Genomic DNA, 20,596 nt, shown 5'->3' on the forward strand with positions numbered 1-20,596 from the left:
AAAAAAAAACTCACCCACCAAACACACTCCTTTTAGGAAGTAAAGCAGCATTTAATTAATAGTACAGTATGCAACAATCTATCACTGCAGATGTGGTAGGAAAAGGAAAGGAAGGCCAGTGATTAGCAGTGAGTTGACAGAAACAAAGTAGAGCAAGCAGTAAAGAGGAGTGCGGGAATAGTAGAGACAGGAGGGCATAAGGCAGGGAGAGTACAGGTAGAATGGAAGGCGTGTGGTAGCTGGGGACACACCCTAAATGGCACACTGCTCACCCAGCATTCAGGGCCCTGGGTTCAATCCCTAGTACTGTACAAGTCAAGTATGACAGTGCACGCCTATGACCTGAGCACTTGGGAAGGAGAGGCAGGAGAATCAAGAGCTCAAGGTCCTCCTCAGCTAGCTACACAACAAATCTGAGGCCAGTGTGGGATACATGAGACTTTATCATAAAATAAAGTAAGGAGGGAAGGCTAATATATATATATATATATATATATATATATATATATATATATATATATATATTATTGTTATTATTAAACAAAGAAGGAATAAATGTGATGAGCGGGAGAGCGCTGCATGGACAGTTTTGAAGTTTGAGTGTAGTCTCATTGCAAGCTGTCCCCAGTCTCCATTCTCTTGGCTCTCCTTTCTGGGCTCAAACACTACCACATCCCTAGCAATCTTCTGTGAGGTCTGCTCACAGATACTAACTAGTCAATCAATCTCTCCTGGGCTGAGTCACAAATGCTGGTCTTTTATCAGGGTGGTTCTTCAGGGGTCATGCTAAAAAGCTATTCTTACCTTAGGGCAGTCTTTTGCAAGGTCACTGACATTGAGCAATCTCAAAGGGGTTGGTTATAGATGCTGGTCACACTTTTGGTCATTCCTTCAGGAGTCTAGATGTGAACGCTGGATTTGTTCCTGGGAGGCCATTACCATGCTGAAGCCAGAGTATATATAAAATCCATGCTGAGAACGAGAAGGGATCTTCTACTTGTGTTGACTGCAGTGTCTGGTTGTTTACTTTGTCCTGAGGTCTATTTTACCTGACACTTCAATGATTGGTATTAATAAAGACTCCCACAAATTATTTTAATTGTTATTATCATAAGATATCTTTTTCCATCTTTTTACTTTCAATTTGCCTATACTATTATATATACAAGGTGAATTTCTTGTACACAGCACATATCTGGGTCATTTCTTAAGATCTATATAATTAAAATCTGTCTCTTAGTGTCTTTAGCCCCCTAATATAACAGGCTTTCTCTTCCCTGATTCAAGGTTACAGTAACATAAATAAATGTTAGGCCTCTTTCTTTAAACAGTTCTACGGTTCTCTGAGACTTTAAATTTTTATTGGAGTGCACCCAATCTCATTTCTTAATTCCTGTTTTGCTTAGGTTACAACAAACAAGAAATTAACTATAGACTATACAGCTCCCAGTGCTGAAAACATCTGCTAGTGTGGTATGAGGAGATTTTCCCCACCAGTGCCCACACAGTCTTCCATGTGACTGTGATAAGGAGCATGCTGAATGCCAGATGACTGTGACTGAATTGGACTCTGTTGTACTAGTATAGCCTATATACCCAACACGGGGAGGCCCAGATCTCGTAAACCTGGAGTATCTCCAGCACTGGATAAAGCTTTTGCAAAGTTTCTTAAGGACTTGGTTTCCCTCAAACCCCTTTGCCATGTGGAGACCTCAGCCAGGGCTGCATAAGATTCTTGGCTCAAAGGGGGGGGGGGGGAGAAGGAGGAGGAGGGAGGGAGGGAAGAAGGGAGGGAGGAAGGAAGGAAAGGAAGGAAGGAAGGAAGGAAGGAAGGAAGGAAGGAAGGAAGGAAGGAAGGAAGGAAGAGAGGAAGGAAGGAAGGAAGGAAGGAAGGAAGGAAGGAAGGAAGGAAGGAAGGAAGGAAGGAAGGGAGGAAGGAAGGGAGGAAGGAAGGGAGGAAGGAAAAAAGAAATAGAAAAGAGAGAGACATTTTCTAATATTTCAAACACAATAGGAGTAATAGGAGCACAACAGTATTTTAAGAATATCCACAAACATCATGAATGATAAACATTAAACTCAATAACAAAGACAAGAGCTCACATATTTTAGATCTCATCAGGTGCAAGTGGACCGATTTGCATTAAAACACAAGCAAACAAAAAACCAAGGAATTGGAGAGATAGCTCAGTGGTTAAGAGCACTGGATGCTCTTGCAGAGGACCTGGGTTCAATTCCTAGCACCCACATGGAGGTTTATAACTACAATTATAGTTATAATTATATAACTTTATATATTTATTCTATATCTATATAATTATATAGTTATATAGTAACTGAAATTCCAAGGGATCTAACATTCTCTTCTGGCTTCTGTAGGCAATACACGACAGTTGTACACTTACATACACATCATACACATAATAAAAAATAATTAAATCAAATTAGTTAAAAAAAAAAAAAAAAGCAACACCAACCTGCTCCCAAACTAGATTTCCTAAACCCTCTTGAGAGGTGGCTAATGTTTTTGTTCTGTATGTCATTTTATCTTACTCAAAGATGAGTAAGATATAGAAAAGGCCCTAGACTAGGATCCTGGTTGTCCTACTGTCCACCACATTGTGACAGCAACCACAGTTTCCTAGCCCCTTCCATTTTACTAACAGACCAGCACTAATTACTTTCCAATGCCAAATTCCCCACCCCTCACAGAAGGCACTACTCAGAGTTCATTGCTCCAAGCTTAGTCTATCTACAGCGTCCTGTCCCTCTATTAAAAGTCTGCTTGAGGCTGGGGAGATGCCCCAGGGGTTAAGAGCACTGGCTGCTCTTCCAGGGGATTCAAGTTTGAGTTCCAGCTCAAGGTGGTTTACAACAAACTGCACTGCCACACCCTCCTCTGCACTGCAACATGTGATACACAGACATTCATGGCAAAACACCCATACACATTTTTTTAAGTTGGTAGATTCATTAAAGTTCCATAATGTACTTCAACATGAAAAAAGAAACAGGAAAAAAAAATATGTATGTGCCCATGCACACACTAAGCTTCACTGTGGAAATACCTAGATGCTGTCAAATGAAACAAATAACATCAAGAGGAGGGGGCACAAAACTCCTACTGCTGAAGGTTGGAGAGATGGTTCATCCATAAAGAGCAATAACTACCTCACAACTTCTGAAATCCTGTTCCTGGGAACTCAGTGCTCTCTGAGGGCACTGTACTCGCAGGGTCCATACACATACATGCAAGCAAAAAACCTATACAGAAAATTAACAACAACAACAACCACAACCACTCACCACTGGAGAAGGCTTAGCATTAGAAAACAGGATGTATAATTCTTGCTTTAAATAGCTTAAGGCATTAAGCTCTGAGTCCTCTGGAATACATTAAGGCAACAGTTTGGTAGGCAATGTAAATGGTCTTCCTGAATTGAGAAAGCATAGCTTAGAGCAGTTGTAAGAACTGTAAAATCAACAAGTGGTTTGACATGTTTTTCCTGCTATTTTAATGCAATCCTACTCAAGAATATGCTCTGAACAGAGGCATACTTAAAGGACTGTCTGAAGAACAAATGTGCTTTATTGAAAATGCACTTGCAGAATTAAGCTCTGCTCCCCCATTATGGATTTCTAAGGCTGCCGAGTTTCTCCACCTGAAGGAGAGGCTGAGCCCTCCCAGGGAAGGAGAGAAAGCTCACTGCCAGTACCCACACTTAGCAACATAAAGAACTACTAAGGAGAAGAGTCAGGAGGCTCACACAAAGGGAGAGAGTGCAAATGCTAAAATCAAAACCACAGTTTCATAATAAATAAACAACAAGTAAGGGCACAATCCTGATGGATTTTTTTTTTCTCTAAGACTGTAGAGCACAGAGCAGCTAAAGAACTAGGGTATCTCAGGGCTGGGGATATTACCTCAGGTGGTAGAGTGCTTCCCTTATGTACATAAAGCCATGGGCTTGACCCCCAGCTCTGCAGAAACCCATGAAAAATGGGCGAGACAAGCCTTTAATTCCAGCATTCAAGAGGAGGATGAGAAACTCAGAATGACCCTTGGCTTACATAGGCTACATTCTTGGTTACTTTACATTCTTGGTTACTATGGCTACAGTAGTATGTTCAAGGCTAGCCTAGACTATGAGACGGAACTCACTCTGTAGACCAGGCTGGCCTCAAACTCTGAAATGCACCTGCCTCTGCCTCCCAGAGTGCTGGGATTATAGGCGTGTGCCACCACCGCCCAGCTGAGACCCTGTCTTAAAACAAAAATACATCCCATAAGGCCTATTTCCCTACTTCAGAAGCAGATATAGGACATTTTAGATTTAGAAAGACAAATTTAGGAAAGAGCCACTAGAGCTTCCCTGTTCATGATGGGAACTTCAGGACCCAGGCTTGCTTAGTCATTAAGTCCTAATAAATAATCAAGTCAAAATCCTGTCTCAAAAAAACCAAGCAAATGGTTTAGTGGGTGAGAACATTAATCTTCCAAAAGACCCAAGTTCAATTCCTAGCTCCCAATTCAGTCAATTCACAACCACCTGTAACTCCAGACTTAGAGGCATCCTCCGGCCTCGTAGGTACCTGTGCTTACAGGCACATGCCCACACACATACATATCATTAGAAAGAAAAAAAGAAATACTTGGAAGGCCATGATAGTTTCACTGAATTCTTTACATACAGGATAAGGATGTCAATTTCTCCTTTAAGTGTCTGTCCTTGATGAAATAAATAATGCAGCCCTCTGGAAAACATTCTGCCCATTTCTTAAAAAGTTAAACATAGAGTTACTGTACAGTCTGGTAAGTTTATACACTTAGACATTTGTTTTACAGAAAGGGAAAACATGTTCACACTAAAACCTGTACATGAGCATTCACAGCAACTATATTTTTAATTTCCTAAAAAAAACTGCAAACAGCCAAATGTCTTTCAGGTGAAGAGTGCAACAGGCTGTTGTACACCCATACTATTACTCAGCAAACTGTGGCACGTGAAAAAAAGACTGTGTGATTCCATTTATCCAGGGTACTAAAAAGTTAAAACAAGCAAGAAAAATGGCTATTGCCAGGAGCTGGGGGAACAAGGAATGGAGAACTGTTCAATGTATACAACTACTTCAGTTTTGTAGATGTCTGAGGGAAACGGTAGTGTGCTAATACGGATGTATTTAATGCATAGAAATGGGGGCGGGGCACACATCGTGGTCACATCTGTAACCCCAGAACTCAAGAAATCAGACAGGAGGACCACTGACAATTTCAAGAATAAGATTCTACACAGTGCGATCTGGGGTGAGGAGGAAATAGAGTAGGGAAGGCCACTAGATAGAAACAAAACTTGAGGGTCCTACAAAGACACCATGCTATTCTAGTCTCAGATTATATCCATTCTTCTTTACAGCTCCTGTATATTTTCAATTCCCTTCCAATTAAATATTCCATATATCATTTTTCCAGGTGGAAAATGTCCATGGCCAATACAATCACTGTTCATGATGAGTACAGTGGTTGTACAAATTCTTAACTCTCTTTTTATTTTTTAAGATTTATTTATTGTATTTTTGTGAGTACACTGTTGCTGTCTTCAGACACACCAGAAGAGGACATCAGATCCCATTACAGATGGCTGTGAATCACCATGTGGTTGCTGGGAATTGAACTCAGGATCTCTGGAAGAGCAGTCCGTGCTCTTAACCGCTGAGCCATCTCTCCAGCCCCAAATTCTTAACTCTTGATCCTCTTCCTTGGTGCCTAGAACCCAATGGTAAGTGCGTATACAGTGCTTCTGCTACATACCAAAGCAAGCTTTCTTAAGGAAAGGCACACATGCTATGTTAAGCACTGCACTGAATTAGAAGCATTTTTCTTGAAATACCATTTGTTCTGCAAGAACAACAACAACAACAAAACCAACCAACAACCAGGGTGACTTAGACTCACATTTAGCAGACATTTCCTTGAAACTAAATTTTGGGAACAACTGACAATATTTTGTTGATAATGAGAAAAGTTTCACGATTTCCACTGAAATTTTCAATGCTCCAAAATGAAGCCTCTCCAGTCTGACAGCTTTCCAGATGTTAATGAAAGTCATTTAGAGACATTAATACGATGTGTTAGCATCCGGAACCTTCCTTAATAGGGTATGCCTAAACAAACCCATTATAATGCAAAACAGTTCCATTCAAATACAAGACAGTCTGAGAAATTTTCATATAACCATGAACTCGGGTTTCATACCAAAACTAGCCTTTAAAAACCATCTTCTGAACTTCTGGCGGAATCACAAAGAATACCCACAGTCATTTGGAAAAACAATTCGAATATTTCTCATCTAGTTAAAACCAAATTTCCTTTAAATAGTTCATTCAAAACACATCACAACAGACAATGCAAAATGAGAACCCAGCTGCTTTTTCTATTAAGCCTGCCTTGGAAAGGATCTGTAAACTATGTATCGGGTTGTTCGTCTTAATTCTTCTGTTTAGGGTATACTATTTTCATTAAATTGAGTTATGCATGTTAATATATCACGTATTATTCAACGAATAAGCATTTTACACGTCGTTCTCATTTCTAATACAACAAATGTATCGGACTGCGTGGTCCTGAGACCTTCTGATCCGTTCTTCTTATCGGTAGAATGTGAAGTTTTCTTAGCCAAACTCTGGGGCACACCCCTAGGCCGCACAGGACAGCTCAGCAGGACCACGAAGGCCTCTCCCGCCTCGGGCTTGGGCGGTGCGTGTCCGGGCCTCTCGCCAGCCGCAGGCCGCGCGGAGGCGAAGGTTGCCCGCCCGCTCGCTCGCTCGCCCGCCCGCCCAGCCGGGCCCAGAGCAGGCTCGGGCAGCGGCGGGTCGCAGAGAGCACGCGCCCGTACCTGTTGGTCATTCCGGCCGCCACGCCCAGCATCTCCGCGGTCCACGCCGGGTCGGTCTATGCCTCAGTCTCCGCTGCTGCGGCCGCACCCTCTTCCCTCACTGCCGCGGCGAGCAGTCGACTTGAGGGTCGGTCCCAGGCAGGAAGGGGGCGGGACGAGGCGGCCCCGTGGCCACTAGCCGGTAGTGGCCGGCGAATGGCGGCGTTGACCACGCCCCAAAGAGCGCCAGTCTAGGCTCGCGAGGGGGGCGTGGCTAAGACTCGCAAAGGTCCGGCTTGGGCGGGGCGAAGTTTTTTTGAGAGGGCGTGGTTAAGTCCTGCGGGGGTGGGACGGTGTGCTGGTGTGAAGTGTAGACTGGGGGGTGGGGGGGCAGAGCCTGGAAACGGGCGGAGCGAAGTCAGGGGCGGGGGGCTGGTCCTTAATTGTCATAGCTCCTCCTTCCTCCACATAGTTCCGCCCCTTCCCTGGCTTGGCCCCAAGCCTGCTTTCTCCAAGGCTCCTCTCCTGGCCCTAAGCAGACAGAAAGACTTAAAGCTGTTCCGAGGATGGAAGGCTACAGAGTGTAACCTCCGGGAACACTTGTTAAGGTGTGATGGTCAAAGAACAGGCAAGAGTGCCCTTAGCTTGAGGCTCTGACTCAACTTGGCGTTAGGCCACCTGGTTGCGTCGGCAAGGGCTTGGGGATCTTACAGGGTTCCCACCTGGCCTGCACAGGTCCAGGAGATTGAACCAATGAGGATGTCTTGCAAGTCAGTCTTCCTGGGATGGAGGTCTCATCTGGATTGGCCATTTCCAGCGAGCCCTCCCCTTGCTCTTATTAGAATTTTAGGGGCCTCCAAGATGGCTCAACAATTCAGTCCCTGAGCCCCTCATGGTGGAAGGAGACAATCGTCTCCAATTGTCCTTTGACCTCCAAACACACATACGCAATAAATAACTAAATAAATGTAATGAAATAGAATTTAAATTTTTTTGCCTCCAAAAGAAAAAAATGTTGCCATTTTGGGATAGTTGGGTAAAAACTGGCTGCCTCTTGATTAGTAGTTTTTAGTTTCATCATAGTAATGCCATTTGTGGAATGTGCTCTCAGAGTGATTCTACTTCTGTGGTTGACCAAAGTTTGCCACAAAGAAAGCTTAGAAAAATACAGTTGTTCTAGAAAACGGGATTGAAAATGAAAAAAAAAGCCGGGAGGTGGTGGCGCACGCCTGTAATCCCAGCACTTGGGAGGCAGAGGCAGGCGGATTTCTGAGTTCGAGGCCAGCCTGGTCTACAGAGTGAGTTCCAGGACAAAACCGGATTGAATTTCTAACTGCTCAACTTTACTTGTACCTCAATAAAAAAGGATGCTACCATGACAATTTCTTTATTTTTGATCAGGCTATCAACAATCAGCTTTTAAAAACAGAATTTGGTATTTGGAAGTTTTTCACATATGTGTGCATATGCACACTAGAAATACAAAGTACACACAAATTGAAAAAAATTGTGTGTGTGTGAATGAGAGTGCATTCATGTATGCCTATTCACCACCTACGTACCCCTCAGACACTCCAGGATGGCGTTGGAGCCCTCAGATCTGTGGTTGCAGATGTTTGTAAGCTGCCCTGTGGGTGCTGGGAACTAAACCAGGGTCCTCTGCAAGAGCACCAAGCATGCTCCACTGCTGAGCGATTTCCCAGCCCCACAAAGTTCTTGAAAAGAATATTCAAAATAAATAGTTAAACATGCATTTTCCCTGAGCTGTGCATAGTGGTGCATACCTTTAATCCCAGCACTGAGGAGGCAGTGATAGGTGAATCTTGGTGAGTTGGAGGCCAGCCTGGTCTACATCTTGAGTTCCAGGACAGCCAAAGCTACATAGTGAGACCCTATCTCCAAACAAACAAAAATAAGACAAAAAACTAAGAAAATGGTGGGGTTTTTTTTCTTATTATTTTACATCTCCTTTTGTCTCTACCACATAAGTGTGTAATAAGAGGGCAGGGGAAACCATTTCCTGCCCCCAAATAATAGACTAGTTAGATAACTCCTGTATCTTCAGAACTAAATTTTACTCTAACTTTACCGTTTTTGTTATACTAGGAAACCGAATACTACAGGGTAGGCAATATTGTGCATTAATTCTGAGTGAAATCTTGAACTCCAAATGTCCTGGGATCCAACTCACGCTTGAAGAAGCCAAGAATCCAGTAACTGCTCAGTGCACATGTTAGATGAAGACTCAGCAGTCGCAATCTGGCACTGATGGCTGGGACAATCCTGGAGACCTGCTTGATCGCAGTCTACATTGGAAGCTCAAAGAAGTTAGCTCAAAGAACCTCAAAGAGGTCAAACTGGCAAAAAACAAAGTTCCCACTCTTGTCCTTGTATCTGGGCCACCACCTGAAGGATACTGCCTACTTTCAGACTTCAAATAATCTGATTTTAGCCGGATGGTGGTGGCGCATGCCTGTAATCCCAGCACTCTAGGAGGCAGAGGCAGGCGGATTTCTGAGTTCGAGGCCAGCCTGGTCTACAGAGTGAGTTCCAGGACAGCCAGGGCTATACAGAGGAAACCCTGTCTCGAAAAAACCAAAAATCCAAAAACAACAACAAAAAACAAACAAACAAAAAATCTGATTTTTTAAAAATTATTTCACAGGAGTGCCCAGTGGGGTTACATTTTAGTTGATTCTAGATTCAGTGAAGTCGATAACAACGATGAGGCCGACATCACGTTCTCTGAACACCAAGGGTCTTTACAACACTTGACAAAGGGACCTAGGGTTTCCTGTATAGAGAAAGCATGGACTCTTCCACTGAGCTCCAGTCCAGCCACATCCTTATCACATTAAGAAAAAGCGTGGGCTAGGAGAATATTTGTGCAAGATGTTTCTGGGAAAAGCACAGTTTAGCATTCCTAAAATTTCACGCGCCCGGAGTTGTGCATGATGAATCCCGTCCCTCCTACATGATCATGTATGAGATCAGCGGTTCTAAGAACCCAGCCTGACTTCATTTTTAGCTGTTTATCTGGATACATCATTGACATTATTTCTTGTAGTGGGGCTGGAGACACAGATCAGCAATGAGCCCACTTGGTGGATTGGTGTCAATGAATATGGGAAGGAACCTTGTTGGAGTAGGTGTGGTCTCATCGGAGAAGTGGTTTAACTAGTGGTGCGCTAGCCGGGCGGTGGTGGCGCATGCCTTTAATCCCAGCACTCTGGGAGGCAGAGGCAGGCAGATTTCTGAGTTCAGTTCGAGGCTAGCCTGGTCTACAGAGTGAGTTCCAGGACAGCCAGGGCTATACAGAGAAACCCTGTCTCGAAAGAACTAAAAAAAAGAAGAAGAAGAAGAAGCCTACAGAACTAGAGGTGAGCTTTGAGGTTTCTGCCCGGCCTCTCTGTCTGCTTCCTGCCAAAATCAGTATTTAAAGCTCTCTCAGCTGCTGCTCCAGCGCCACACTCCACACCATGATAACAGACTAACCCTCTGAAACTGTACACAAGACCCTAATTAAATAATTTTACAGGAGTTGCCTTGCCGATATCTCTTCACAGCAGTCGAACAGTAACCAAAACAGTGAGTTACATTATTATCTGAGACTTGCACTGCTATCTTGAAATCTGGAGTTCTTATAACAATTTTTTTCATTTATTTATTTATTCACCTACCATCCCATTGGAAGCCCCCTTCCCTTTCTTCTCCCAGTCCCACCCTTACAGATTTCTCCCTCATTAACTCCTCCCCTTCTCCTCAGAGAAAGGGCAACCCCACCCCCCCCTTGGGTACTACCTCACCCTGAAACATCTAGTTCTGGCAGGACTAAGTCCATCTCTCCTACTGAAGCCCAACCAGGAAGTCAGGTAGGGGAAGGGATCCGATGGCAGGCAACAGGGTCAGAGACAAACTCCATTCCAGTCGTTAGGGGACCCACATGAATACCAAGCTGTGTCGTATCAGCTACAAATGTGTAGGAATCCTGGGTCCAGCTCCCCCCATTCCCGCCCCCACACACACCATAAGCTCTTTGGCTGGTGGTTCAGTGTAAACCCCCATGGGCCCAGGTTAGTTGACTCTGTAGGTTTTCTTGTGGTGCCCTTGACCACTCTGACTTTCTCACTTTTATCCCCCACTCTATCACAAGACTGCGACAACTCTGCCAGATGTTTGGCTGCGGGTCTCTACATCTGTTTCCATCTGCTGCTGGATGAAGCTGCTCGGGAGACAGTTCCTGTAATATGTCTTTCTGTGTTCTGGGTTACCACCTCACTGAGGATGGTATTTTCTAGCCCCACCCATTGGCCTGCAAATTTCATGATGCTCTTGTTTTTAATAGCCAAATGGTAGTCTATCGTGTAGATGTGTACCACATTTTCTTTATTCATTCTTCCTTTGAGGAACATCTAGGTTGTTTCCAGTTTCTGACTATTACAAATAAAACTGCTATGAGCATAGTTGAGCAAGTATCCTTGTGGTTTAGTGGGGCATCTTTTGGGTATATGCCCAGGAGTTGGTATAGCTGTGTCTTGGGGTAGACTTATTCCCAATTTTCTGAGAAACCATCAAAATGACTTCCAAAGTGGTTGTACAAATTTTCACTCCCACTAGCAACAGAGGAGTATAACTACTTTTTTTTTTTAAGGTTAACACTAGGCTAACCTGGAACTTCCTACATAGACCAGGCTGGCCTTGATCCACTTGCTGTATGCTGGGATTAAAGGGTGAGATGTCACCACACCCACGTTCATAAGCACTTTTTACCCTAGGTAATCTCGTGAATTCTGAACACCAGAGCTCAGTCTTTATTCTCAATACCCAGTCTAGGGTTTTATCTGTTTAACAATATGTATATTGTGTTTATCTGTACCCATTAGGAAAGTTGGGGGACTTTCTTCAGTAGCACTGTTAAGAATGGTTTCCTTTCCATTGGTATTGCTAAAAATTACCTCAGGCCTTCTATTACCCAAAAACTGATCGACCAAGGCAACAGTTCAGACTTGAGAGCCGAAAGCTGAGTACTGGACGCTTCTCAAGGCCAGCTTCTAAAGTCTAAAACAGTAAAAACCACAATGAGCACATATGCAGATGTTGGAAGTGCTGCCTGGTGGTCAGCCCTGACTCAAGCCAATTTAGACATAATAGCTTATACTGGCCTTTACTTTGATGGGTCCTAGGTGAAGATTATGGTAGTGGAATGTCTTAAGATTTACAAACCTCATAACATAAAGAACATAACAGGGTATGTGGTCACCATGACCCTGACCTGAGTCAAGTTAATTTTTCTGTGTCAATGACTGGCAGGCATATTACAGCAACAATATGAAATTGCTGGTGGGCATGGAACAAAATGGCTACAGCTATGCTGTGGGGCAGGCTTCAACATCATCTACTACTTCGAGACAAGTAGGCTGGGGCTGGAGAGATGGATCTTCTTCCTGAGGTCCTGAGTTCAATTCCCAGCAACCACGTGGTGGCTCACAACCATCTGTAATGGGATCTGATGCCCTATTCTGGTATGTCTGAAGATAGCTACAATGTACTCATATACATAAAATAAATAAAATCCTTTTAAAAAAAAGTACAAGCATGCTGGGGCAGGCTGCTTCATACTGTTTTATTTGGAGGGTGGATGGGTGCCTTGTTCACCCTCAAAGGATTTCACATATTTCTTCTCATCAGTTTCTTCACTATAATTCACCCAGCTCTGAAGGGTCACTCAGTGTCATCTTGATCAGCCAATCATCTTCATAACAGGATTTTGTTACAGCATTTTCAAAACCCGTTTCTAGTTGTGGTGTGGCTCATCCCTTAGCACACATTTTTAATCTCTCTGGATGGAATATAGACTTGCCCTTAGTACTCACCTTTAATCCCAAACAATGAAGGTAAAGTTAGTTTGTAGAAGGAAGCACCCATGTTTGAAAGTGATGTCTAATTGAGGGGCAGACAAAGTGATGAATCAGAGAAAGATTTGACAGAATAGGATCTGCTCAACTCTCATGAGAAGAGAGGAAAGGGAAGCTACTAAGGGAGACACAGACAGTACAGGAGGAAGAGAGGACAGTACAGGAGTACAGTAGAGTTCTTGGAGAGCAGTGCAGTAGAGTTGAGAGGCGGGGCAGAGCAGCACAGAGAGGGAGACTGAGGTGGTTTTACTGGGAGAGTTTTACAGAGAGAGATTGAAGAGAGAATAAGTTAAACGCAGGAAAAGACAGAATGAGAAGGACCCAAATTAACAAAGATTGCTCAAGTTAGTTTGAATTGCCAAGCAGAGCAATTCAGAGACTGGGAGAAAAGCCAGTTTGAACAAGTCCGTTGGGAGGAGAGTTTGAGCCAGAACAGCTGAGTTGAATCGACCAGCTAGAGCTCAGAGAAAGAACAAGGAAAAGGTGAGCTTCCTTCAGTGGCCTCAGAGGCTGACAACATTCTAGGCCTAGATTAGATTGTATGAAGGATAGAAGCTTCCAGGCCTAGGCCTAGATTTCCAGACTGAGGCAACAAGCCTCCAAGACAAGAATTACAACAGCAGAATAAAAGTTATATTGACAGGATTTGTTGAATAACCCCATGTTTTCTGAAAGTGCTTTGTTGACCACAGTTAGCTCTTCTGATGGAGAATTGACTTCACCGAAAGCCTTCCCATTCTCCAAAACACCACACCCATCTTGTCTTTTCAATTTTGTTCCAACTTCAGGCAGACTACAATAAGCAACATCTCCCAAAGATTCCTGTGAAAAAGTGCTGAGGTCCACAGTTCCAATACCATTGTCTGCTGTTATCCTTTCTCTTTGTCGTCTGTGATAGGAAATTCCACTTAACCTTAAATTCCACTAACATACATAATAGGAGCTACCTTTGAAATTACTCAGAGAAATTCTGAATCCTTTGCTCCTAATGGGAGGAACGGAAATTCTGCTGTTGTGGACCAGTCAGACATGGAAAGGAAACAATGACCGAATCTGCACGCATGAACAAGTATGTTCTCCCCAAAGAGAAACATTTCTTCTCCCCCCCACCCCCCACAGGGTTCTCTGTGTAACCCTGGCTGTCCTGGAACTCACCTTGTAGACCAGGCTGGCCTCGAACTCAGAAATCTGCCTGCCTCTGTCTCCCAAGTGCTGGGGCGTGCGCTACCACCACCCGGCTACGTTCTCTCTTTCAAATCAATAATGGGAATCTTTTCCAGGACTAGCAAGATGACTTAGCAGGTACAGATGCCTGCCATACACAACCTGAGTTTTATTTGGTAGCCTTATGGTTGATAGAGAGAACTGACTCTTGAAAGTTCTTTTCTGACCTCCACACAAATGTAGCATACACACACATGCTCATGAGATGGCTCAGAGGGTAAGAGTCCTAGCTGCTCTTGTAGAGGACCTAGGTTCAGTTCCTAGCACTTCCCACTGCTGCTCACAACCACTAGGAATTTGAGTTCCATCTGATCTGATGCCCTCTTTTGGTCTCCAAGGGCACCGTATGCATATCATGCACATACATACCTACATGCAGGCACATACTCTTAAAATAAAAATAGGTTGTGGGGCGGTGGTGGTGCACACCTGTAATCCCAGCACTCTGGGTGGCAGAGGCAGGTGAATTTTTTGAGTTCGAGGCCAGCCTGGTCTACAGAGTGAGTTCCAGGACAGCCAGGGCTATACAGAGAAACCCTGTCTCCAAAAAACCAAATCCAAAAAAAACCAAAAAAAAAAAAAAAAAGGTGCGGAGGCTCTCTCCCAGCGTCCCCTCCTCTCCCCGCAGTCCCTTTCCCCTTCCCCTTCCCCGCCCTGCCCCTCCCTGCCCCTCCCCGCCCCGTCCCGCCCCTCCAGGCCAGCGCGAGCCATTGCCGGCCCTCGGCAAGCCGCCCCCAATGGCTCCTCGCTCCCCCCATCAGGCCCAGGGGCGACGGGCGCTCTCTTCCTCGCGCCTCGCGGCCACGCGGGTAAGCGGCGCGGCCATGCGCGCCCAGTCCCAGGCTGCACACTGGCCTAGGCGCGGCGGCCCGAGATAGGGTTCCCTGAGGCTCAGGGATTAAGCCGTTTCAGTGTGACTGTGGAAAAAAAGTTTACCAAGCTAAAGATTCATCGCCTAGAGCATGAAGTGATTTCATAGTACCGGACTACTTAAACAGGAGCAAGAAGAGACCCTTGTTCACTATGATCTTGGAGAACATCCTTTTGAAAGCAACTCTTCTGTTCAAATGCCTGTGGTTTCACAGGTCTCCTCAACCCAGAACTGTGAAAGCACTTGCCCCTGGGGTCTCTTGGTGGGCTTGCGGAAAAGGAGTAAGTGCAAGAGCAGCCCAAGACCAGTGCTCCTGCTGAGACTCCCAGAGACGACCCCCCCCCCGCCCCCCAAGGCATAGCTGTCTTCTCTAACTATTGAGTAATTCTGTGATTGATTGGCTTGGGTTTTGGTTTTTTGGAAAGTGCCTGTGCTTGGTCCCATATGTTTACTTTAATTTTTTTTTACAGAAGGGTTCCCTTTGTAAGCCCTGAAACTGGAGGATTCTTTGTTTCTTCATAGCTAACTGGTTCTGTATGTATACAATAAGGTAACATTGACAGAATGTAAACTTTGAGACTTAAGGAAAAGATTTATAGCATGGCAGTTCTGGGCAGCAGCAGAAACAAAAGAAATCAGGTTGTTGTTGGCCTTCCTGAGATAAGAGGGCTAGCGAGAAGTTGTTTGACAATGCCTAAGTAAATGTTTACTCCTAAATGCAGGGTGCTATAAACCCTGCAGTTTTGGAAGTATTTACGGTAATTGTTCTTTTTTTCAGATGAAGGCAAATAACTTCTGAAATCTAGTATATTCTTTTTTCATGCCATTTTGAATTTTCATGGTGAAAAATTAGTATCAGGCAGGCATTTCTGTACCTTTATAGTACCACTCCAAAGGCTAAGAGGTGTGACTGAGTCAGGCTGTACACGGAATGGCAGGATGCAGAATGAGGTACGTATACCCAGATTTGCAGGAACTCTTCTTTATAATGTTTCTGTTCCTGGTCATTGAATGCTGACACCCGGCTAACTAGGGCATTGCTCAGAGAAGTGTCCTTCTGTCCCACCAACAGCACTTTCACCTGCATATACTATTGTGCTGCCATATAAAAGAAAAAATATTGAAAATATTCTATATTTTATATATAGGTCTATGAGGCTGTCAATGCTGTGCTGTTTTGGGTAAAATAAAAGAATTCTATTTTGAGGCTTAAAAAAATAAGTAAATCTCGAAAAAATAAGAGTAAAAGACCTCCATTTCATTGCAATATTGTTAGGATTCTGTCTAAGCTCCACCCCACAATTACCTGGCACCAGTCAGGTAGGCCTGGCCCACTATAAAAAGGGCTGCTTGCCCCTCCTCTCTCTCTTATCTCTCTCTGCCTCTTGGGTTCTCCTCTCCCCAGCCCCCACGTGGTCATGGCCGGCCTCCACTTCACTCTCTCCCTTTCTCTCTGCCCTTCTCTGCCTCCACTACCCCATTAACCCCCATCCTCTGCCCTAAATAAACTCTGTTCTATACCACATCGGTGTGTGTCTGGTCCCTCGCTGGAAGGGATGCCTCGGCATGGGCCCGCTGGGGCACCTCCTCCCACCACACCGCCGTCTATCATATTCTCTAAACCTCTTTCTCTTTTTATGATCACAACAAATACAATCTTTAGTTGGACTTCAGTTCTTCATCTTTGTTTTGTTCCACTGCATCGCATAGCTCTAAAAGGGAAAATGTTTAAACTGAGATCAAGCAGCCATTACAGAGGCAATGCTGAATAGTATAATATTTTGAAATCAGAATAGCCCAGAGTTTGTTAATAGAGTCACTTCCTCGGGAACGCTGGTAAGAGTAAACACTGAGTCGAGATGAAGAGGCTTCTCAAGGGAATGTGACCTTTTCAGTTAATTACTTGGGCTAAGGAAAGGAGCAAGAAAGGATGGTGGTCCTCAAAGAGGCTCTGTAAGGAGAGCATCACCTGCATCCAGCATGTTAGCACGTTGAGAAGCAGTGGCGCTGGGGTGAACCTCAGAGGTATCACTCTCGCTTAGCACGCTCTAGATCCTGGGTGCTATCCAGAAAAGGCAAAGGAAAAAAATCCTAATAGTGAGCATAGCATTACTTAGAAAAACAGATAAGAAAGCAAGCACTTGTCTTCTCTTGGTACCAAAACAGATCCAATGAACACTGAAAAGCACAGAGGTTGCAGGCTTCTGGACAGGAGACATTTTGTATCACTTTTGCCAGTGTGGAAAGCAGAGGAAGATTTCAACCGTCCCTTATGTGGCTTAAAAATATTTATGCTTCAAGCCAGGCGGTGGTGGTGCATGCCTGTAATCCCAGCACTCTGGGAGGCAGAGGCAGGCAGATTTCTGAGTTCAAGGCCAGCCTGGTCTATAGAGTGAGTTCCAGGACAGCCAGGGCTACACAGAGAAATCCTGTCTCGGAAAAAAAAAAGAGAGAGAGAGAAAAAAAAAAGAAAAAAAAGAAATGAAAAAATATTTACGGTTCACAGATGGCCAATCAACATTTTTAAGGAGTGCTCGGGATCCTAGTCCACCAGGAAATCTCAAGTAAAACTATGTCAAGGTTCCGTCTTAGCCCACTTTGAATTACTGTAATTAAAAAGTAAACAAAACCAAACACAGCAGCACCTATACTAAAATTGCAACAATTTAGTAAAGATTAGCATTGGCCTGCACTAGGGTCACACACAAATTTATGAGTTAGCCCACATTAAAACACAACAATAACAATAAAAGCCAAAACAAAGGCCACCACGACAATGGAAATGGCCCAGCAGTAAAAGACAACTGCTGCTGAGCCTGATGCTCTCCGACCTGCTACCTGCGTGGTAGGAGAAAGCCTATTCCCACAGTCGTCCTGTGGCCTCTACCCTCTGCTGTGCCCCCAGACACAAATAAATAAATGTACTTTAGAAAAGGGCTAAGGCGTCTCTCCATTCCCCAACCCCTTCAATGCAGATATTTTTATTTTGTGTGTATAAGTATTTGCCTGCATTGAGGCCAGAGGAAGGCATGGAATCCTTGGAATTGGAGCTATATACAGTGTGAGCCTCAATGTGGGTCCTGGCAGATGAATTCAGAGGGAGTCTTTTTTTTTTTTCTTTAAAAAATTTTTTTTAAATTGATTTTTTGTGAGTTTCACATAATGTATCCCAGTTCCACTCATCTTCCTGTCCCCTTAGATCTCTTGCCACCCCCCCACCCCAATAGAAAATACAAACAAAACCCAAAACAAAGCATAGCAAACATCTTGTGGAAGCTGTGGTGTGCTACAATGTGTCCCACAGTACAGCCCTGTCCACACATCTTCACTTGCAAATGCTCATTGCAATGCCGCATTGGTCTGGTTTGAGTTCTCTGGTTTCTGTGACACCATCACTATTGGATCCTCACCTGGACTCCGCCTGGTTATCCTGTTGTTGTTCTGTGTCATGGAGATCCTACAGTTTTCAGATTGGCAGGACCTGCCCTTTCACATACCCCAACAGTTCACGGATAGTGTAGATCTGGGCCTGGCAGGCAGCTGAGCTGGTCAGCCCACCAGCTCTCCCTTGTTGCCATTACTGAGGCAAGTTCTCCAGCACTTTTCTGACTAGGCCATCCAATATTAATAATGGCTGGGAGCAGGGTCAGCTCTCCTGCGCCCATGCCCTCAGGGCTGGCTTACCCGATCCTTGGCCCTCAAGGCCAGCTCCACTCTGTTGCCCAGGTGAGGGTCAGAGCCCATGCTCCCAAGCCAGTGAGAGGCAGGGATAGCGCTCCTGCTCTCATGACCATGGTGCCAGTTTTCCTAAGTACCGTGGATGTCCGGGGGTGGTGGAGGAGGGCATCACCTCAGACCCTCACAGTGGACGCGTCAGTGGTGGTGGCCACCATTCAATGCTAATACCCTTAGGGCTCGCTTACCTGCGACATCTCTGCCACCACCAGGGTCAGCTCTATACTGTGCTGCCCAGGTGAGGTGCAGGGCCCGCTCTTCTGAGCGCTGCAGCCAGCCCTCAGCCTGTTCTCATGACGTGGTAACCAGCTATCCCGACTGCTGCAGTATTCTTAGCCAGGAGCCATCTCTCCGGGCTGACCAGACTTCGCTTCTTTAAATGCCTAGTCAATGAGTATAGGCATGGAGCCCATAGAGAGTGAGATTCCACAACTGAGGAACCGCATGGAGGCCTGCTTGTCCTTCACTGGAGACTCAAATAGGCCTCTCTCTTCTGTTCCTCCCAGGATTTTATAGATGGTGGTATGGAAAATGAAGCCAGATAGAATTCAGTAGGGAATGAGAACAGAGTGAAGACTAGAGGCACCACACCATGAAGGTTGAACTGAGTAGACATCCCTGAGGAAGTAGCAGTAATGCTCACTTCTTTTCCTCCAAAGTGAGAGAAAATTGGTCTTGAAGGCCTTTAATCCTGGCCCTTGGGAGGCAGAGGCAAGCAGATATCTTTGAATTCAAGGCCAACCTGGTCTATATAGTGAGATTCTGTCTCAAGAAGCAAAATGATACAGCCAAATTCAGGGAAAACAAAACAAAACAAAACAAAACAAGTTGTTCCCCCCTCCCCCCCAGCATCTGGGTAATGTGTATTATCATTTCAGTTCTTTATAGTTGTTCTGGTTAGTATTTGTTTGTTTGGTTTTGTCAACTTGACACAAGTTATCTCAGAAAGGAACCTCAATTGAGAAAATGTTTTCATTTGCTCTGTAGGCAAGTCTGGAGGGCATTTTCTTGATTAATGATTGATGTGAGAGGGTGCAGCCCACCAGAGAAGGTACCAGTCCTGGGCAGGTGATTCTGAGTTGTATAAGAAAGCAGGCTGAGGCTGAAAAGATGACTCAGAGCTTAAGAACACTGGTGTCACCTCTAGAGAAACAGGGTTTGATTCCTAGCTCCCCTATGACTGCTAACAACTGTGTATAACATTAAGGAATCAGATACCACCTTCTGGCCTCTGCTGCCACTGTATGGGCATGGTGCTCAGGCATACACACAAGCAACCCCCCCCCCCCCCCCACTAAAAGCAAGCTATGATGATCAAGGCAATAGCAGTGTTTCTCCATGGTCTCTGCTTTAGTTCCTGCCCTGACTTCACTTCAAGATGGGCTGTAATCAGGATAATCTTGCCGGGCAGTGATGGCGCATGCCTTTAATCCCAGCACTTGGGAGGCAGAGGCAGGGGAATTTCTGCGTTTGAGGCCAGCCTGGTCTACATAGTGAGTTCCAGGACAGTCAGGGCTACACAGAGAAACCTTGTCTCGAAAAATACCAAAAAAACAAAAACAAAAACAAAATAAGTCCTTTCTTTCCCAAGTTACTTTTGTCCCCAACTCCTAATACTGACTGCATCATTGACTACTCAAATCTTAAGTCTAAACTCCCATAGAAGTGCTAAATGTCTTTCCTAGCAGAGTAATCCATCCTTAGACTGTTCTCCGGATGAGACATTTATCACCAGATACAGAGCAGCAGGAGGCACATTCTCTGACTTGCTAGGTGTGACAATATTTTGTTTTGTGTTTGAGATAGGGTCTCACTGTGTAGCCCTGGCTGGCCTAGAATGTAGGCATCACTGTCCTGAAGGTTGGGCTTCCGGGATGAATAAGGAAGCAGTGCAGGACACAGATTCACCTCTTTGTGTCCTGACTGCAGATGTAGTGTGACCTGCTGCCTCACATGCCTGTTGGCTCAGCCACAACTGC

The 20,596-nt window shown here is 44.7% G+C and overlaps 1 protein-coding gene across 1 annotated transcript in view; it reads right to left on the reverse strand.

Annotated features, from left to right (window-relative positions):
* Lims1 (LIM zinc finger domain containing 1) overlaps positions 1 to 7,057 on the reverse strand; it is a 106,448-nt gene extending 99,391 nt beyond the window's left edge. The window contains exon 1 of the mRNA XM_052164581.1: positions 6,894 to 7,057. Within this exon, the coding sequence (XP_052020541.1) occupies positions 6,894 to 6,925 (32 nt within the window). The 5' untranslated portion in view covers positions 6,926 to 7,057. The remainder of the gene's footprint in view (positions 1 to 6,893) is intronic.
* Between the last annotated feature and the right edge of the window lie 13,539 nt (positions 7,058 to 20,596).

Source organism: Apodemus sylvaticus, chromosome 19 (assembly GCF_947179515.1).
Source record: "Apodemus sylvaticus chromosome 19, mApoSyl1.1, whole genome shotgun sequence".
Taxonomy (NCBI): domain Eukaryota; kingdom Metazoa; phylum Chordata; class Mammalia; order Rodentia; family Muridae; genus Apodemus; species Apodemus sylvaticus.